The sequence below is a fragment of the Taudactylus pleione genome, unplaced genomic scaffold (genome assembly GCF_031769625.1).
Source record: "Taudactylus pleione unplaced genomic scaffold, aTauple2 ptg000012l, whole genome shotgun sequence".
Taxonomy (NCBI): Eukaryota; Metazoa; Chordata; class Amphibia; order Anura; family Myobatrachidae; genus Taudactylus; species Taudactylus pleione.
This window is the reverse complement of record NW_028284415.1, coordinates 9,290,001-9,311,691: the sequence shown is the minus strand read 5'-3', so window position 1 is coordinate 9,311,691 and position 21,691 is coordinate 9,290,001. Positions and strand designations below refer to the sequence as shown.

The following is a 21,691-nucleotide window of genomic DNA, read 5'->3' as shown; positions in this document are numbered from 1 at the left end:
CCTCTGAGTTTCGCATCATGAGTCGGCCACCTTGTTCGCTGGATTTGAACCTAATAGAACACATGTGGCATGCAGTTCAACCTGCCATCAATAGCAGGGTTTCACCACCAGCAAATATTAGTGATTTGTGAACCATTATTCAGGATGCATGGTGTATTCTATATACACTAGTGTTTCCCAACTCCAGTTCTCAGGGAACCCTAACAGTGCATTTTTTCCATATATCCTTGCTGGAGCACTGGTGTATTCATCACTGGCTGACACATTATAAAACATCCACAGGTTGCCCTAATTATCCTACTTGTGATTATGGACCTCATTCAGAGTCGGTCGAAGTGGCCGCAAGGTCGTACGGAAAAAGGGGCCGGATATTCAAATGATTCCCTCGCAAGTTGCGTCCCTAAGTTCGGATCGGTAGTTGGCCGACCAAGGGGAGGAAGCGGTCGGAAGACTAAAAAATACGCCCCCTTCTCGTACGCTTTGCACGTCATCTCCGGGCATATAAGGATTAATCGAGACCATCGGCACTTGTCGAAGAGCTTAAGGTTGACCATACCCTTTCTTAAGCTCTACGATCATGTCAGTGTAAAAACCTCCCATGTCACATGTGCCATGACGCTACTTTGTTAATTATGCACTCCCATAATCCTTATGCACTCCCATAAAACGCCGTTCGCATAATGAGGCACGCCTGCGTTCGGATCTCCACTCCCCCGTTTTCAAGCACCTTCCCCTGTTACCACCCACAAACGCCTCCATCTGTCACTCAAACTACCGACCTGGCTGTGTTCAAGGAGAGAGAAATTTCTGATCATAGCGGCTAGTTTGCGCATGCGCATTGCGAACTTTACGCATGCGCAGTATAGCGAACATCGGTGGCGTACGACCGTGCGGCCGCTTCGACCGACTCTGAATGAGGTCCTATGTGTGGATACCTGGAAAGCATGCACTGTTAGGGTTTCCTGAGGACTGAAGTTGGGAAACACTGGTCTACACAGAGCTCAAGGAGTCCATGTCCTGTTGTGTTGCTACTGTCATTCGATCGAAAGGAGGACCTACGCATTACTAGACAGGTGTTTCAGTTATTCTGGCACATGAGATCTATAACCCATCATAAATTTTACTTCCTGGTGCTCACTGAGCTGTTGATTTGGCACAAGCAGATATTCTCACTCCCGTTTGGGTGGGCTATGTTCTGGTTGTCATAGCATCTCACCTGTGTACTGTATGCTTTATTTATGTAAATGAGAGCTCATGTGCAGGTGCTATATCACTATCAAACAAGGACCACTTTATATACGGAAGATCTCTTGCTAGGGCACATGGAAACATCTGGGGATGTATATCTATAGATCCATGGAGCAAAGGGAAGTAACACATAGAATTTTATTTTAAAACACAAAATGAATTGCCCTTAATTCTTCACAATTGAATTTTCATGTCTTGCTGCATGGGAGCTGCCATGAGGTCTATTAAAGATGGTGATACTAGGCAGTCTGACAAGTAGAGGTGATAACAGTATGCTGTAAATGTACAGGACTTCATGAATGATATTCTGTGATGCCTGTATACCAAACATATAGTGAAGTGTCTAATAAGTGAAGTTTTAAAGGATCTCATCCTATCCTACAATGTACACTGTGCCTCATACCATTGGGGGTTAGTCTATACAATTAGTTGAGAGGCAAAATGTATTAAATATTATTTAAATAAAGTGTATTATTTCTAGGGGATAAATGACAGAATACTAAATAAAAGTGATACATAGAAAGAGTTTTCCTAATTTTTATGGTATAGTCATCAAATTCTACATAATAAAACTTTAAGATGACTTTGTGTTTAATGATTACGTGACTGGAAATCAGAAATTATGGTTTATTGCAACTGGACCAGGATGTCACCGACAACCTCTGCACTGGTAACTATGTTCAATTCTAACATGCCATATGGCTGCCATATCTGAAAACTGTTTATCTAACGAGAAAAGAATATCTTTTAGCTGTTGTTATGTAATGTAGGACAATGATATGTGACTTTACCGACTGCTTTCCAGTTCAAATTTTCTTCTGCAGATTTTAAGCGGACATCAATCTCTTTCAGCTGTGTTTCAACCAGGGGGAACTCGACCTCGAGGATGGTGCTGATGACCTTGTTGTACCAGTTGGTAGCCAGTTCCAAGTTGGCAGTGTACTGTCTGTAGGACTCTTTGGATGAGAAGATGTCCTCTGCTTCTTTTGGGACAGTCTCCATCCGAAGTGTTTGGAGATATTTTACTTCCCGGAGCACAGACACCAGCTGTAAAAGACTCTCAATATTTATCCATGAAACAATCCCCACTAGCTAACAATCTCATTGTTTTATTAAGTAAAACACTGCAGAAGATGTACCCTCAATGATCACATCTTCTGTACATGTTCCTTTTAAAGTTCAGTGTGTTTGGCGAAAAGATGTAATTATGTGGACATTTGTATTTGTGAAAATTGTGTATCATTATTCTATAATTTTTCTATTGGAAATTTCAATGAAAACCTACATTTCACAAAAATATTTAGCATGTTATATTAAATCTGTGGTTTATGAAGAAGTGTTGAATAAATATACTGGACATACTGGGCCTGATTCTGAGTTACATGCAAAGTGGCTGTATTTGCGGGCACCTGCGGAAGCCTGATTTACTCCTTCACGCTAATGCGAGAATCCATTCAGCTAATTCAGGGGTCCATGAGGCTCCTGTCCAACTGTCATCATTAGTATCTGCACATGCACCATCCCCATGCTAGGTGCGAGACAATAGTCAGAAACAGGCTTCCCTTCCCCATATGCACAACTCAGAATCACACAGAGCATTAGATACACACCCACAAATCAGAGTGGTCACCGTCCAGTTATTGCTCCAAAACTCCCTATTTCACGGAAAGACAGATCCAGCCAAATTCATTCAGAAATATGTAAAGATGTGTAAATTTGCATCTGTGCATCCACTGTAACAAAAAATCGCCGTTTGCGTCATCGCACAAAGATTGGTCCGACTCAGAATCAGGCCCACTACAGGCAATGCATGCAATAAATAAGTGAGGTTCAAAGCGTATTACGCTTCACCGCCCGGTCGTCTTACATCGCATGGCATATTGAGGCTTGGTATATGAGGGCACATCTGTATGTATCAACACCACAATAGCGCTTATGAGGATGACAACATAAAAGAGTACAGTATAGTAAATAGTGGGCAGTGTTTGCATTCATGTATTTGCGATGATCTGCAGTAAATGCAATGACATGGTAAGTGAAAAGAACAGTCGGTGCCTGATATTTTGTGACTGAGCATACAAGGTGAGGTGAGACACCTGGGGCTCTGGCACACAATGTATAGTAAATCCCTTTATAAACTCAGACTATTTATGATTTTTGTGATATCAAGGTAAAAGTGACCTGGATAATAGCACATATGCACTACCCACAACACTTTACTATGCTCTAGTATTATGTCATTCTACCATATGCTATTATGGTGCTGATATACAAAGAACACACTCTTGCTGATCTCTATATGATGAAGAACATGGGGTATAAAAGTACTTTTTTTTTAAATCAAATTCATGATTTCATCCCTGCTGCTTCTCTCTTCCAATTACAACTGTATTGTATTTGCTCTTTTAATGGCAGACAAGAGCCTTATCCCTGGATTACAAACAGCAGACTAATTACATTTTTAATGTACTGTACGTATTTCTAATTTACTTTAAGAAAACAATCATTTAGTTTAGACTACTATTCCATTATAGCTCCATGTTTTGTAGCTTTTTATTCATTAAATGTAATGCATCATACAATATATATGATCCATCTGAGATTTTGGACAACCACCAACCCATATAAGCTTATATAAAGTTTTATTTAAGTATCTATTGGGAAATGTGAGCGAGTCATCTGTAACATATTTCTCCATATGGGCATGTTCAATTTAAATTTCTATATATTGGTGCTGTTTAAAGGTAAAAATATGTTGCCTTAATATCAAAATGGATGGTTCTCTATATATAAAACGGTTGGAGCCATGCGCAAAGAGGGTTAGCAATGTGAGCTAAATCATCCTGGATCAGGACATGGGCTTGATGTGCTTTAATAGACATCTGCCTGTATTGGTAGATCACCCATTTCCCCCAGTCTGTGATGTTAATCAGGACAAGAATTGCATTCTATAGTTTATATTGTATCCTGGGTGCATTAGTTATTATTGCCAATGCATATTTAGAAGACATTGAAACTATGTATTCAGTAATACAATTAACATTAATATACCTGTGGGTCAAAATTGACGTTTATCAAATTGGAGCTTTCTTCACGTATAATTAGAGGTCGCTTAAGATTATACTGAGACCTTTCCGATACTGTCTGGCACCATTCTGCATATAGTTGCTCTACATACCTGCAACAAAAAGTCAATAAATCAGGGTATCATTCAAAAACACACATAAATTATGTAAAATGTATTTATCTTACAATCTAGGCTATAGTCACTTTAAAAAAAATATACTCAAGTCTGAAAAGCCTCCCTTTAGGGCATCCATTATTTTCTGATCACATAAGGCACTTTTTTCTTTAGTTTAATTTATTTTCTTTCAGTTTTATTTGGTTTATGACCAATATATCACATGCATATTCCATAGAGCTTTACAAAGGCTATTTTAGTCATTCACATTAGTTCCTGCCCCAGTGGAGTTTACAATCTATATTATCTATCATATGTACACACATACACACTATAATTATTTTTCCTATTTATATTTTGTCAGAAGCTAATTAATCTATCAGTATGTTTTGAAGTGTGGGGGAAACCCATTCAAACACAGGGACAACATGCACACTCCACACAGATGGGTAATGACTGGAAATTGAACTCATGAACTCAGTGTTGTGGGGCAGTAATTCAAACCACTATGCCATCATGATACTAACCTTTTACTGCTTTCATTGCTGACACAAGTAGTAACCGGTAAAAACCTCATACAGCTAGCGCTGGGCACCACAGAACTATAGAGGTGGCTTGATGTAAATAAACTCTGCTTAATTGACTGGGGGGAGAGGAACCCGCATTTGTGTTCAGTCCCCGACGATTGAGGCCTGCAAGGAAATGCTATATCTCTGGTGCTCAGGAGGTGGATCAGGTAAGATTACAAGTAGGGCAGTCCCTCACTAAGCACAGTGGGGAATCATTCGCTGCCCCAGTTTTGTCCTGGGTCATACCTGATAAAGGGATCAACTTTGGTGGGATGGCATCTGTGGTGTTTTATGAATGTTCAAACTGTAACTCCAAATTGTCTAATGGATGACCAGGCAAAAATGCGGTATGCGCAGCATGCGAAGATGAGCAACAAGTGTTCCGCACAGCTGTAGGTACTATAGTGCCATCGATCTGGCAGAAATATTTATTTTTATTTATTTTATTAACAGTTTCTTATATAGCGCAGCAAATTCCGTTGCGCTTTACAATTTGAATCAACATTAACATTTTACTGGGTTGTAAAAGACATACATACATGACATACGTAAGACACATACATAAGGGTAAAAGGGCCCTGCTCATAAGCTTACAATTTGTAGGGAAATAGGTGTTGATACACAAGGATAGGTGCTATATATTGCAAATTGGTCCAGCCCGATTGCAGATGTTCTTGGTGGGCTGTATGATCCAATCACACTGGAAAGTTCGCCTAGGGTTAGAAGGAAGTAAAATTGAAGAAGGAGAAGATGTGATGGGTGTTTACTATGAGAATAGAGTTAGATAGGGATGCTATAAAAAGGTTAGGTGGGCGGTTCTGGAATCTGATAAGCTTGTCTGAAGAAGTGAGTTTTTAGAGAACGCTTGAATGTTAGGAAACTAGTGGAAAGTCTTATTGTGCATGGTAAGGCATTCCACAGGGTTGGTGCAGCCCGTAAAAAGTCCTGTAACCGTGCATGGGAATAAGTAATGCGCAGGGATGAGAGACGCAGATCTTGTGCAGAGCGGAGATGTCGGGTTGGAAGATATTTTGACATAAGTGAAGAGATGTATGTTGGTGTGGTTTGGTTAATAGCTTTATGCGTGAGTGTAAGTATTTTAAATTGAATACGGTAGAAGACCGGCAGGAAATGGAGGGACTGACAGAGTGGATCAGCAGACACTGAACGTTTGGTGAGAAAGATCAACCTCGCAGCTGCATTCAAAATGGATTGTAGTGGGGAGAGCCTGTTTTTGGGAAGACCAATAAGCAGACTATTGCAATAATCAATGCGGGAAATAATGAGTGCATGTATTAGAGTTTTTGCAGTGTCTTGCGTAAGATATGGTCGAATTTTGGATATGTTTTTTAGATGTATGTAACAGGATTTGGAGACAGATTGAATGTGGGAAACAAAAGACAGTTCAGAGTCAAGGATGACACCTAGGCAGCGAGCTTGTGGGATGGGGTTGATTGTCGAGTTGTCAAAATAGCCTAAAAACTCTTTGGCCTGGTCTATTGCTGTAAAAAAACATTGCTGTGCAGAATGTACTAAGTAATGGAATCACGATGCTGTACATTCCGCAACTTACCAGGTACATACCGGCGAGAATATCACCGGTATGTACCTAGAAAATCGCAAAGGACAGCTTTCCTGATAAGAACTGTTCTCTGTGATAGAGGAAATTTGGTGCTTATGACCAACAAGTTCTCTCTGTCATCCTTCTGCGCAAGAGGGACTCAGGGGGAGTTTAAATATAAGCCCATAGGCTTCTATTGGGTAACGCCATCTAAAACTGACGTTAACTAGTGGGTCCTAGCTCCGGAATGTATCATATTCCAGCGCTTGGTAAAGGGAAATGCAGCCAAATCTCAGAAAGCTGAGTATTCAGAGTTTTCACCCTTTAGTACATCCCAATGAAGGATATCAATAAAATAATGTATTGGGTGGAATTAAAGGCTTGTGAACCAGATTGGGGGGGTGTTGAGAGAGGAAGGCCGAAGGCTAACAGCAACTGTGACTCAGAGGAAGTGTCCGAGTTAACTTCCTGTCTGAGCAGTATTGGAAGAGCACACAGAGTGGAGTGGCAGCGGCAGAGAAGCCAGGTCACAATTAATGGTAAGCTATTATTTGAGCAATGAGAGATCTATGGACTGGAAAGGATAATGAGAGAGCTATGGAGGGGTTAATGGGAGAGCTATGGACTGAATGGGGCAGTGAGAGTGGAGGAGAGGGCAATAAGAGAGCTATGGGGATTGGAGGGTGTTCTGATTGGATGAGGCAATTCGAGCTCTATGGACTGTAGAGGGCAGTGTGAGATCAATGAACATGACTGAAGGTGCAATGTGAGATATCTGGAGGGGGCACTGAGAGATGTGGAGAGGCAATATAAATATCTACGGACTGGAGTGCGCAGTTAGAGCTGTAATGGAGGCAATGAGAGATATATGCACTGGAGGGGACATTGAGAGATCTACAGAATACTGTAGGGTACAGTGAGAGCTATGTGTCTCATTCTCATACACACAAAAATATATATATGTGTGTGTCCTTATGTACCTAGTCTCAATATGCCATGCAGCGCAAGACACCTGGCGTGAATGAGCTGCCAGGTCACCTGAAAATGTGTCTTAATTGCAATGCGATGTGACTAAGACGCACCAGGAGACTACACTGATTATTTTGATATGAGACACTTGTATAACTGTGTGCGACGCACCAGGGACCCCTGCAAGGAGATTTGCAGCCCTCTGACTGGGCCTCACAGTATGGACTGGTGATATGAAGAAACTGAGGTAAGGTGGAGATAGCTTTGGGGCAAACTGAAGTGTGGTCGTCAGAACTGTGGTACCAGAGGGAGTGAGCAGAAATCAGGTTAAATGGAATAGCCAGGGGTCAGAACCAGGTAATCACTAGAAACTTGCATTGAAAACAAACGCTGGAGCTACCGTAGGTATGGAGCCTAATACTCTAGCACTGAACAGTGCCCAGAGACCCCCTTTTATAGGGAGAAGTTTGGACACATGTACCTGTAGCTTTAAAGGCGCATGCACACCTATAAGAGTCAAGGCTGCCTGGAACACACATCCACCTGCCGTAGCCAAAGGAGAGCCAGAGGCACTGGCAGACCCCTGCAACTGCCGGGAAGAAACTCGCCAGCAATGGGGACACCAGAGCAAATGCTGCGGCCCTTGGAGACCAGTGCCGCTGGAACCGGTAAGTGAGTACTGGCTCCAGTGCACTGTGACAATATGATTTTTTTTAAAATTGCCTTTGAATATTTTGTTACTTAAATACAAATTATCTCTGGTCCAGCTACCTTGCCAGGGAGTACATATGGCATTCGTATCATTCATTCACTACAACCACCATTTTATATATCCTCATCTCCCAAAAGTACATGGGGACATGGCTGCAGCCCACTTTGTTCGTGGATGTGTCATGTTACCATGACCCTGGAGGTTTAGTGCTTAGCATTTCTGAAGTCATAGGCCATCCAGGCTTTCTACAGAAACACCATTGTTTTGCAATACATAGGGGATTAGAGGCACAGAGGCATTAGTCTTTGCTGTGTTTTGCAGGGGAAATACCAAGTGTGGGATGGTGGGTCAGTCATATCATAATCAGGAGGTATGCTGATCTGCTGTTATATCTCCTTTTCTTTAGATCATGACTTTGCTGTCTAGATCCTTGGCAAACTTAGATCTGTCTGCGCTCAGGTGGCAGAGATTTGTGTAAATGGCAGTTTTAAAAGGTAGTATGAACAATGTCATAGAAATATGGCTTATTAAATAATACAAACCTGAACTAGTGACATAGTAAAGAATGATGAAAGGTGCCTCACAGTGTGCTTTCCTGTTAGTTGAAAGCATACTCCATTTTTTTTATTTAAGACATTGAAAATTCTGATCAATATTTCCCCTGCAAATATATAAAATGTTCAATGCAGAGCATTTATGATTAAATTCCCTTTCTATATGACCAACAGTACAACTAATTACATAAATCGGACCATAAATGTGTTCCATTTCATACAGTGGATCCTTTCTTGAAGAGCACCTCCACTTATTACACTAATGAGTAGGTTATTAGTTTATTAGCCTCTCTAGTCATATGCAGAACATTAATCTGTTATACGTTGCCTTTGATAGATTTACAATGATAAATTATGCAGAGTATCTCACAAAATGTCAGTAAAACAGAATACTTTAATTCCTGTACATCTGCAGCTTTTAAAGGGGATGCAGTCATCTCGACTGTGAAATCCCGGGAGGGTACTAATGACAGGCGTCGAAATCCAGACGCCTGTCATTATACATCGGGAGTCCGACACCTGGCTTACCGAACGAAGGTAAGCCGGGCAGCGGGCACGGACAGCCGAGTGGGGAGGGTTAGGCTAGGGGCTCCGGGGGGGACTTAGGGTTAGGCACTCCCCCCAGGAGGGTTAGGGTTAGGCTACGGGAAGGTGGGGATTTGGATTAGGAACCCCCGGGGGGAGGTTAGGTTTAGGCTGCGGGGATGGGGGGGTTAGGTTTAGGCACTAGGGGGGAGGTTAGGCTTAGGCACCCCTAAAGAAGGGTTAGGGTTGGGGGGGGGGGAGTAGGGTTAGTAAATACTTACATTTTTAGCTGTCGGGATCTTCACTGCTGCCAGTGTTCCGGCGTCCAGATTTGAACCACCGGACATAGGTCCGCCAATTTCTATATATTAGTTCTTACAGAAGAAAACGTGGGCTTTTCAAACTCACTCCCATAGAGTGCAGCAAACAGTGGTGCAAGCAAAAAACAATAGTAAAGTGTCTCTAAGAAATACATTTTCAGGAATACAATACCATTTATATAATATGTACTTGTCAAGGGGCTGTCGGAAAAAAAAAAATCAATGTTCTATTCAGGCTATACAGTAGTACAAGTAATAAGTTTAAAAGTGTTCAGTTCCCATAAAAAAAAAAAAGTTGGATATACACTATGAACTCTATTTTATACTACTGTAGCTGTAGTACCTAGCGTTGCCCTGGCAAGTTCGTGACCAAACGTCATTAGACTGAAATGGGAGTTTGTATTCAGACATTTATTATGACTAACAAAAACAATAAAACAGATCCCAACATCTCCTAAGGATTTCCTTGCAACTCTGAGCCACTTATAAGTTATCTGCATTTGAGGGCTGGCAGCTCTTCTGAATAGCGGTCTGGGACAGTATCTTCATGTTAATTTATGGCTGTAGACTACAGTATCTATAATTAGCAGCAATCAGTAGACATGACATTTATTGTAGCAGACTCCTACTCACTGTGACAGAAGATGCTGATATACAATAAGCTACAAACATTGTGGATTTTACTACGTGCAACTGCTCCATACCAAAGCTCTGCCGTCAGAAATGTTTACAGCACATTGCCTGAGAACTGTGTATTTGTAGGAGACCTTAGTATCTCTCCGATATAAAACTAACCGTATCAATTTGATTGTGCTAAATGTTTGTTTGTTTTTTGGATGGCATTAGTCATTGGAATGTAACATATTTGGCATGTAGATCTTTAATTGTATGTGTAGAATTAAATGTGCATTATATTTCAAGTGAGCTATGCTGAGTCGCGTGTGAAGCCCACACAACTGACAGCACTCCATTTCTCCCTATTTGCTCTTCATGGCGGCTTACTTGCCGCGCAATTGTGTGTTGGCGATGTTACGCTTGTACCTAAAAAACGTGAATGAGTGGGAGGTATGGGAAAACACATAGCCTATGTTCTAACCCGGTCTGTAAACTATTCTTATGCAAATTGTTGAGTCAATTGATTCAAAGGTTTGGCCGTGATTGAGCAACAAACATACATTTCATTTCTATATATTAGTAAGGATAGAGCTGCATTTCACATAATATCTTCCTGCATGAATGTGACAGGAGCCTGACATCCTTACTCTGTGCTGATGGGTGACACTGCTCCTCCCACACTAACTTCCTACTTGTCTCCATTCCCCTCCGCACATCATGATACCGCTCCTTTACATAAAGCGTTGTCCTTTCTAATGCAGTCACATGAGTGAAAGGTGCTCCTACTAATCTAATGCAAATTAAAATGTATTTGCATGTTCACCAATGTAAATGTTAACTTAGAAATGTACCTGAAGGAACACTGTAAGGCAATCAGTCTTTTTATTCTATGTCTGATTTTACTCGCTCCCCGTGGAACTGCCAGCACAAACTATTTCTTTATTAATGCTACATCAAGCGTGAACACAACAAATCCACATGTGGATTGTTGTGTAAAATTGGGAACATTTAATATGAGAATATAATGGGTCAGAAGTTTAGGACATTGTTCATCTCCGGTTGTGTGAGAAAAGTCAAACAATTTATTTTCTGAAATAGAAAATAGTTATAGTATGACAGATGATTTGTTTTTAAAAGAAAAAAATCGGTGGTTTTAGGTTTACTTCTATAACTGTATAATGAAGACAAAAAGAGCTGCAAGTACACTGGGCTTACTTAGTGCAACATCATATTTACTGACAAATAAAATAAATGGGAAAATAAAAACTAAGGCTTAACCCTTTCAATACCAGATGGATAAACTTGAAATAAAGTGACATGGAGTATTTGGGGTTTGTTTCCATATGTTTAAGTTTTTTGTCTTCGATAGAAATATAGATGAAAACTTTTCAACAGGTAACTGAAAAAGGAGGTGTTCTCCAATTCAGACTCTGCAGAACATTTCTCTAGTAATTTAGAAGATAAAAGCAAATGTGTGATAGAAAACACCACCTTTTCTGCACAACTATATTCAGAAATGTCCCCTGTTCTCCAGGTAATGTGTTACTCTTACAGAGCTGGAAACTGACTGTTCTGTTTCTGTTCCCAGTTTGGGATGTGAGGCAGCGGTTATGAGAAAACAAGTTAATTTGACAGCCGCTGTAATTTGTATTGAGACTTTCACTAGCGGCATCTGAAATCCACCATTTGCGTACAAAGATGCACCATCGGTCTTATGTGACACCCTATGGATGCTCAGACTGTCCATCTCAAATAAGATGCAGTAGCCACAATCACTGCTTACGAATTGCAGTTGCTGGCTGCGATACGCCTGCATTTTAATCTCCACTCCCCCTTTACCTCCTGCAAATGGTCATTGTCTGTCAATCACTCTGCGTCCTAATCCACACTACGACCGCAGTCACATGACCATAGTGGCACATGTACAGTGCAACTCTGACACATGAGCAGACTGAACAAATTGGCCGTTTGCAACCAAAATCGACACTGAATCCTCCTCTGAATTTGCCCTATATGATGCTGCTGATCCGTAGTCTTTACAAAGCACTTTTATTACTTAGGAGATTGCAAGCTAATCATACAAGCTCAGGTTTGGGTACCTAGAATCTTCCAAGCCCATATAAAATAGAATAAAAGAATGGGGTGCTAATTACAGTAGATCCATGCAGAGGCCTAAGACATGACAGAATACAGTATACTTCTGCCCACGTTTGTCAGCCCTGATATAAATCCGAACTTTACAGTGGATTTGTGAGGCTTTGGCTATTGGAATTCTGTGTCTGCCATTGATCTAGAGCTGTAATTAAGATTTCTCATCCCTGCTCAAAGCTCAATTAACAACACACTTATTTCAAGCCTCTGACTTCACAGAACTCTCCAGAGGACACAAGAGCACTTTGTAGGGTACCAATTAAAGCTGATAAACTGCTCTTTGTGCTTACATGTAGGAAAAAGGAGAGAATCCCCTGTGAATGCAGCCTTTCTATACAGTGATAGATCCACCTGGTTTAAAGCCTAGATTGGATTGACACTTATCTATTATTGCATCTGTGCAAATATGATTGTCCATTTTTTTTTATATAATAATGTCACATGAATAAACCTATAAAAAAAACAAGTATGTTTATTTGGCAGGCACTTGGTACTCACAGGGATCACTAAATGCAGAATTTCACTAATACTTTTTGTTTCTTTCAATTCTCCATTTCTGTTGTCAGGTGAAGGATCATTAAAGCCTCAGTATAAAAGTACTTTATTACTATTAATGATTTTCCCATTAAAGAAAATACAGTACTGCTCTTGTAGGGTTACGTCTAGAGTACTGTAGCAGAGAACAGAGAAGCATTTGTGGAGCAGAAACTGTGCAATTTCTGTGTTTTCTAGAATTCATTAGTAAAGCAGCAAAACAATGACTTGTTAGGAGCCTCCAATCAGCCAAAGAGTATCCCAGTATGGTTCAGAATTCTTTTTGCTGTAAAACAGTTTCCTGTTTACTAGCATAGAGGCCCATCTTTGGTTAGCGTCAGCTGTAATATCATGGCCAGAGACTGGCTGGCAACTTTCAGACTTCATGAAAGCTCCTGTTCCTGTTACTTTTCACTTCAGCTTTTTTGGAAAATACAGATCAGAATTGATATTGTGATGTTCATCTTCCAGGAGCCGGGAGCTTTTCCATTTACCCCTCAATACATCCGTTCACACTTCCAACAGGTCCTCATCATTATCCGGGAATATAACCCTTGTACTGAGAACGTCAGCTACAAGTGGGTTCTAGTTGTTAGCTTGGACATATTTTATTTGGTACTGTCTGTAATGATAAGGTGTCGCTCTTAAGAACGCTGTTTAATATCATCCCGAGGGTGGCAGTAATCAGATTGAAAGATGTCCCTCCTTTTGGTCCTCTAATTCCCAATGATGTCAATATCCACAAATCAAATGTGTTCTGCAACTTTCTTCTGGCCATTAATGCAGCACACAAGTTGGACAAGTTCCACACTGTGGCCACTCGTACAAGGCAGGAATACCTAAAGGCCCCTGCAGAGAACTATGGGTATATTCAGCCTAATCTCCCTGACTTCCAAGAATAGGACAAATGCTCGCAGTGGTGGCAACATGCGAAGTACTGGTGCCCATTGGCTGAAGATGTCTCTCAAGCAGCTGAGACAGAGTGTGCATGAGGTATCTCAAATAAGTTTATGTTCCTGTTTAAGACTGTAATTGAGTGAATACCAGAATAATGTTTTCTCAATATCTTTTATTACCGAGGAGATCATATACTGATACGGACGCTAGATGGTAACAGGGAAGATATGGCTTATATGCTAGGTCTTCTCTACCTGGATGTTTGCATTCACCCATTTAAGTGTAAATAAATAAAAACATATAGTAAATCAAACTTTACCAGTGACTTTTTTTTAAAAATAAAAATCTATAATCCATAATAATATCATACAGATGTGTCCACATACATCTTATCTCTGTGCGCTACAAGTCGCGTTAAACATAGCGCATGAGCGCCGTGCTACTCGGTAGCACAGAGCGTCTTTTTGTGCGACTTTTTACATTCCAATGTGTCTTATTCACACAGCGATGTGAATAGGATGCACAAACAGCATCACATGCAGATACACCCGCAGTCGCACACAGAATATTGGCACGCCACATATCATGTGAAATACTATGTTAAAGTGTCAGCGGCTGGGACACTGTAACATTGCATTTTGCATGCATATACAGGGGCGCCGAGAGGGGGGGAGTGGGTACTGGTTACCCGGGCCTGGGCTTCCTGAGGGGTCCGGCGCCACCCCCCTCCCTTCTCTCAGTCTCACAGCAGCTCAGCACACAGCGTGTGCTGATCTGCAGTGGGAGACTGCTCGTGGGTGCTGAACAGCAGCCACAGCAGTCTCCTATGCCTGTGGGGGGTGAGCGACCACACTGATCGCCCCCCCCCTGGCTTTGCGCCGGGCTGAGGGGCTTACAGCGCCCCCTCCCAGGCATGCTGCAAAAGTGCTTTTTCTTTTCTTCTCAAGGGGGAGTGGCCGTGCCTCCCACGATTAGGCCACGCCCCCTGTACCTGGGCCCGCCAGGGCTCTCTACGGCCCTGTGCATATACACACGCACTCACACGCAGATTATAGGCATGCTGTATATCATTTTAATCTGCAGAAGCTGTTTGTGCATCCTATTTGCATCGCTGTGCGAATAAGGAGCATTGAAGGTAAAAAGTTGCACAAAAAATGTTCAGCGCTTCAGAGTCACGCCACAGCATGGCACGAAAAGAAGAACTGTTTAACGTGCACGGAAGTAAGATGTATGTGGACACATCTGTACATAAGCATTTCAGTTATATGTTGGTATTGAATGCAACAAAATAACCTCAGTTTAGAGCACTGCTGTCAGATCAGCAAAGTATTAACTTTCTCAGTTACAAGCAGTAGCTCTGTATATCTTACAAACTAGAGAGGAAAGCGGAGAACATGGCAGTGGTCAGGGGCACAACTAGACCTATAGGGGCCCCATAGCAAAATTTTCACAGCTTCCCCTGCCACTTGGGTGTGCGTCGCGCTCTTATATACACAAGCCTGGGTGTGCGTTCACCCACCAAAGGCATGCATTTATTAGCGTAAAACCGCACACACAAGAGTGGCACATCGATCTTCTAAAATGACCTCTGTTGTGACAAAATAGTTCTACATGGAGATAATGTAGGGTGATACAGATACAGAATAGGAGGAAAAATAATTCAGAAGAGCTTGTTTAATTTGAATTATTTTGAATGAATATACATATAACTGTGTAAGTGAATAATACAGTTTAACAATTAGAATAGGGCGTTTAAAAAGCTGAACATTAATGACTACTGTAACTTTAAGGGTGGAATTCAATTGTTTCTACCCCCCTTCACGCCCGATGGAGCTATTCAATTGTTGCTCCAGTTGGGCGCGATCAGCTGCCAGCGCTCCATTTCAGCTCGCAGCCCCAGTGGGGTGCGAGTTGAAATGTGCGAAAAGTGACCTGTTTGGGCGCCCAAACATCACTTTTTGCGGTCGCGCCCAGCACTTTGGTTGGGGGTAACTGCTGTACGTGGCTAAACCCGACCACTTTGGGCGTGATCAGTGCAAAAAACGGCAATTGAATAGTGGCCCGCGATCTCCTGTCACTTTAGACGGGAGATCCAGACCGCGTAAACAATTGAATTCCGCCCTAAGAGTGGTTCATTTTAGAAAGAACACATGTTGAACAGTGAAGTGTACTGGCTGGAAGTGCTTAATGCTTCTTCAGGGCCAAGGCTGGCATGTCTACTCACTGTTTGTTCTGCTGGATTCTGAAATGGCTGCTCAGGTAAGTCCTGTTCAAGTTATTTGAATAGATCATCATTATATCGGTCAATCTTTCGTGAGGATTGAAGTTCGGTCCTTTGCGTTATGTATTCATTTTGTCAGTTTTATTTTTTCTGTCAGTATTTGTATTTCTGTTAGTGAGGCAGTGATATGCTGCTTTTCTATGAGCAGTGTCTCTGAGATTTGTTATTGTTTACACTTGTGGAGTAATACACAGCTGTGACTTTGTGATGGGGTTTGAGGACAGTGGGAAGTAGATCAGTCGTGCGGTTAAGATCGGAGGTGCGCGGTCATTGGGAATTAATGCACGGTCATGTGATCTATAATTTATTTATAAAATGGTGTGGTACAATGAGAGAAATCCCACCAACATGATTGGACATACTAGAATGAATTAGAGGGGCCCCAACATTTCCAGTAATATCGAAAATCCAGTAATTTATTAGTTACATACCACCAGTGTTACAAAAATGTTTTTCCACTTGTGTGTTTATGAGGTCTTACTAGCCTTGACAAAGGTCCACAATAGGACTGAAACGTTAGACATTTTTGCCTGTCGCAGTTACTCCCAAAATCATGGTTACCTATAGTAGGAATCTTGATTTTGGTGGCTTAGAAGCACAGTAATTCAGAGTAAATCTTCTTTGAGTGGACTGACAGTCTCAAATTTGGGAACATGTACTGTACAAGGATGTAAAACATAGTACTTACTTATCCAAGTGAGCCATCATCTCTTCATACTTCAGCTTCATTCTTTTACCTTCGTCAGATTCCATGCATCTTAGAAAAGAAGCATTAAGTTACAAACATAAATATGTTTTATGTTTTTCTCTATTTTTATTTTTAAAAAACATTCTGACAACTGCAGATAACACAAGCAATGCAAGAGGAATTTATGAGTAAAGCACATGCGACTATTTACTAAATATAAGAAAAGGTCTACAAAACTGTGGGACCTACAGAGACTGCCACACTGTAAGATGTGGTACAGTGTCTGCCACAACCAGAGAAAACAGCGAGACTTACGGGTGTGTAATGTGGTAGAAGTTGCTGTAATTAATCTGCAGGCGCTCTCTCAGCTCTTTAGCCCAGTTCAAGTTCCCTGCGACCAGGGGCATATTTTTGTTGAGCTGTGGATATCCTGGAAGAATGATAGATGCAACATGTGTGTAGTAAAATAAACAGACTGAGAATAGGAGTGATACACATACTTTTTACCTTACAAAAATAAATATTCACTTAAGAAAAGTGTTGAAGAACTTCAGACTCAAGAAACTCATGTCTAAACACTTGACCAAATATGTTAAAATGTATGTTTTATTGTGAGTATATGCTTACACGCTAAACATTCTACAAACTCATAACAGCCACATAATATATAATTGCATATAATAGCTGTATAAACTCATAATATACTGTATCATCATAAAAAATTATATTTGAAAACTTGTAAATAATATCTCTATACAGTAAATGGTGAGTTAGGACAGTCTGTTATTTAGCAAAATGAGTGTTTCAGAAGGAAGAATGCAGCAACTGCTGTCAAGTATTACAGACGTTAGATGTCCCCCCAGGTTTCTGAGACCTGTATAAAAGCACTCATCATATAGCCTTATGCCTTTCATATAACCATAGAACTCGGTGACCAGGACCGTAACTAGAGGTGTGAAAGCGCTGTCATTGCCCAAGGCCCTGGAGTGGCACCATTGCAACCCCACGTCCCCTGCTTTTGGCTTGCAGTGTCCCCTGCTCTGGCAGTGTTGGTGACTTCTTCTGTTCCTGTAATTTACAGGGATATGTACACCCTATGTATTTTAAGCAAATACCCACACTTGTTTTATTACTGCCCAAGTTCCCTATTGTAAACCCACACACAGATATACACAAACATACACATGATGCAACAACATGATGCACACCAGCACCAGAACACAGCATTACATACCTTGCTCTGAGACTTCCAGCAAGTGTTGGTCATAAATAGCTTTTGCAGAGTCCAGTTCTTGGTCAAACATAGCAATAAGAAGAGGGTATTTCTCAAATGCATCCTGTGCAATGATGCGTCTGTCTAGCAGGCTTCCAAACATATCCAACAGCTGTAACCAAAAGAATGTACACGTGATTAGAGGAGACTTTTGGTATACATAAACTGTGGATGAAAGTATTGGGTGCATGATTTGGATACCTACAGTACATCTGCATTAGTGACATTATCATATAGCAATACAAATGGCAATATCCTTTAGAGCAGACAGCCAGGTGTGGTGAATGTGGATATTCAGAATGTTGCCATGTCAAAAGTCAATATTTACAATGTTGACATTGTGAATGTCAACAGGTGGCATTTTGACCATGTGGATTTCCTTTCCACAGGAGAGTATGACTGATCCTAACCCTAAAATCATCTAAAAATTGGCTATTGACATTCACAATATCAACATATTCAATGTCAACACTCTAAATGTCAACATTCAGACCATGTCGACATTCTCGTCTCAATATTCTGAACGTCGTCATTATGACCGGATACCAGACAGGCAACCTTAAGGCCTGATTCAGAGCCACTCGTAAGCGGCCGCTCGTTCGCTCCGAGCGATGTTTGCCCAACTGCGCATGCGTACGGATCATTATACGCATGCGCGAACCAGTCAGTGCGGCCGAAATTCATGTGCTCGCAAAACAGCGAATGCCTGATAATTTGAGTGACAGAAAGAGGCGTATGTGGGTGTTAACAGGGGAAGGTGCTTGAAAATGGGGAGTGGAGATCCGATCGCAGGCGTGCTTAAAGGTCAAAACGGGCGTTATATGGGTGTGCATAATTAAAACAGCAGCGTCATTGACCACGTCACTGGGTTATTTTATAGCCAGAACTGCTCGCAAAATTGTGGTAGCAAAAACCAACCACAAGAATAGCGAGCAGCTCATACCCTGGTCGATGTACTCGATTAATCTAATAAATAGCGGACATGACGTAGGATGCGAGCGGCCAGGGGGCGTAGTTTCCCAAAAAACGACCGCAAGTTTTGTTCGCTCGTTCAGACCTAAAGGCGTGAACAGACCGCAAACAGCGAACGGTTCATTTGAATAGCCACCCCTATTTTCAGGACGAGCGAGCGCTAATTGCGTCCGGCTCTGAATCAGGCCCTTAGACTCTCCAAGTGATGTGGAATAAAAATGAGAGTATTCATTCTGGAATCTATAGTTCCTCACCAACTAGCCACAGGTTGCACAAGCCTACAGGGATACAATGTTATGTTTTCAAATACAAAACAAGGAACAAACAGAAGAGACATCGTTATCATGCTATCGTTCATTATATTGTGCAGTGCATATTGTGCCCCTACTGAACGATATGTGGTTCAGTGCAGGCACCCTGTCTCATCCCCGAACATGCACAACCTGATGATCTCATCAGGTTGGGCAGTATGTTCAAGCTATGACAGATGCCGACAGCAACCAGCGGGAGCGCGCATCGTTGGTCATTGCTGGCATATTCACTGCACGATTAGTGAACTTTTGAACGACAACGATGTCGTTATCGTTCAATCGTCCATTTATATCGTGTAGTGGATATGCGCCTTTACTGTAAATTTGAGTCGATTGCCATGTGTGCTTGTAAGCAACTAGACATATTCTAAATAATTATGAAATAGTTATAGCCGTTTTACTCCTCCAGGACAAACTACATACCCTGAAGGCATGTTCCAGGCCCGCAGCATCATCAAATGCCAGGTAGAACACGGTCCCCAGCCGCCTGTCCATATCTTCCACTCTCAGCTTGAACTCCAAGACATCTGCCTCAAACTCCTAATGAAGTACAAACAAAATGGAGTCAGAGAGAGAATATAATAATAATGATACAACTAAAGCTAGCCACATGCTGGTAACATTCTAGTGAATAAAACAAATAAAACAGAAACTTCACTGCACCAATAGTTGGCATCTTTACATTGGAGAATACCAGGAGGCTGGTGTTGAGGATGGGCTTCTAGCACATAGAATGAAGAAACGTAGAAAGCTTAAATTTTGTTTTAAAATATATTGTATTACAGCATGTTGTTACTGCATTATTTGAGGTGAAAAAACAAAAGGTTCACTTCTAATTAAATTTTTTTTGTCACTTTACTATTACTTATTATTAGTGTGTGAAAGAGATTAACATATTTAACTATATGTTTCCCTTGCACTTATTCAGATTTCAAAAATGACGGTATGCATTCCAATGGATGAGGATTTCAAACAGAAGGAGGTCATAAAAAGACGATGGGCATGCTGAGCATGCACAATAGGGGTATTAGCCTTTGATAAAGGTTATTTTCTATGTTGAAACATAGGGCCTGATTCACTATCGTACGCAACTGCGATTACACACGCAAATTGGCCGATTGTTGCGTACTGCACATGCATATGCATCACAGCAGTGCGCAAACTAGCTTTTGCGATCGCAGAGGCTACGCAGAACCCTCGCAGATTGGCTGACTGGAAGCACTGTTTGTGGGTGCTGACGGGGAGTGGTCAGGGAAATGCAGGCGTGCCAGTGCGTTTGCACGCTGTTGCAGGGGCGTGCATAAATTATCCACTGCGATGCCATACGCAGTGTGAGGTCTCATAGCGTATATGGTTGTTAGCAATTTCTAAATAAGGTCAGGGCTTGTGCAAGAGTGCGTGAGGCTGCGAGGTACTCGATTGTACCGATGGTTTCACTATTCTGCTAAGTATTACAGATGTGTGCAATGTAAAATGGGCGTCTATATGTAGTGCTAAATATGCATTGCGAACGCAATGGATTAGCACACTATCGCAGTTGTACTGCGTCTGTATACAATATTGCATAACTTAGTGAATCAGGCCCATAGTTATTTATATTTTTGGAATCTATGGCCTGTTTTTTTTTTGTTCGTTTGTTTAACAGTGTTTATGTTTTAAGATGTTTCAGATTTGTGTTACTGTATTTTGAAAGCTCCCTTTCTCGTCTCAGTAAATCACACTTTACTAAAAGAAATGTAAAAAAACCCAGCACAAGTGAAATGCAATAATATTGGCTCACCATACCATGCAAATAGTACTTTAGGTATCACTTGAGGAAAATACCAGTGCTTTCATATTCTGATTAAATACTAGAAAATGCAGCAAGGGGTCTATTGCGAGCTAATATTGAGAACATCAGGAAAATACAGGATTATCAAGCTGAGAAAACCATTGTCTTGTAAATATGTGATTTAATAAATCTAAATGAAAAAACATTTTTGATTGATAATGTGTTTGTTTTTGGGCTTCTCGTTTAGGTTACCTAAGCACATGTATTGCTGTTCAGCCAGCTGACCTCTGCATATAAACAACATAATTTAAGTGTGTGGATAACAGTGTAATAAAAAGTTTGATTAGGTCCTTAATTAAGCTTGTGCAAGAGATGACTTGTGGAATATTAATCACTATATCTTGTCAAGGACAAAGATTGATCATGCCTAGTCACCGATGGCTCATCCATACATGTCACATGATTAGCCCATATTCTGAAACGTAGGGTGAAATTACTAGCAGTTAGTCTGCTCAGCAGCACAGACAAATAAATAACCACAGTGAATTGTAGCTCTGAA

General features: G+C 41.2%; 1 protein-coding gene across 1 annotated transcript in view; it reads right to left on the bottom strand.

Moving 5' to 3' along the window:
• Positions 1-21,691, bottom strand: part of DNAH9 (dynein axonemal heavy chain 9) — a 319,894-nt gene that overhangs the window by 256,252 nt on the left and 41,951 nt on the right. Inside the window, exons 8-13 of the mRNA XM_088468617.1 lie at positions 19,785-19,901; positions 18,040-18,190; positions 17,121-17,235; positions 16,806-16,874; positions 4,300-4,426; positions 2,040-2,295 (exon numbers count right to left, since the gene is read on the bottom strand). Coding sequence (XP_088324743.1) covers positions 2,040-2,295; positions 4,300-4,426; positions 16,806-16,874; positions 17,121-17,235; positions 18,040-18,190; positions 19,785-19,901 — 835 coding nt within the window. The remainder of the gene's footprint in view (positions 1-2,039; positions 2,296-4,299; positions 4,427-16,805; positions 16,875-17,120; positions 17,236-18,039; positions 18,191-19,784; positions 19,902-21,691) is intronic.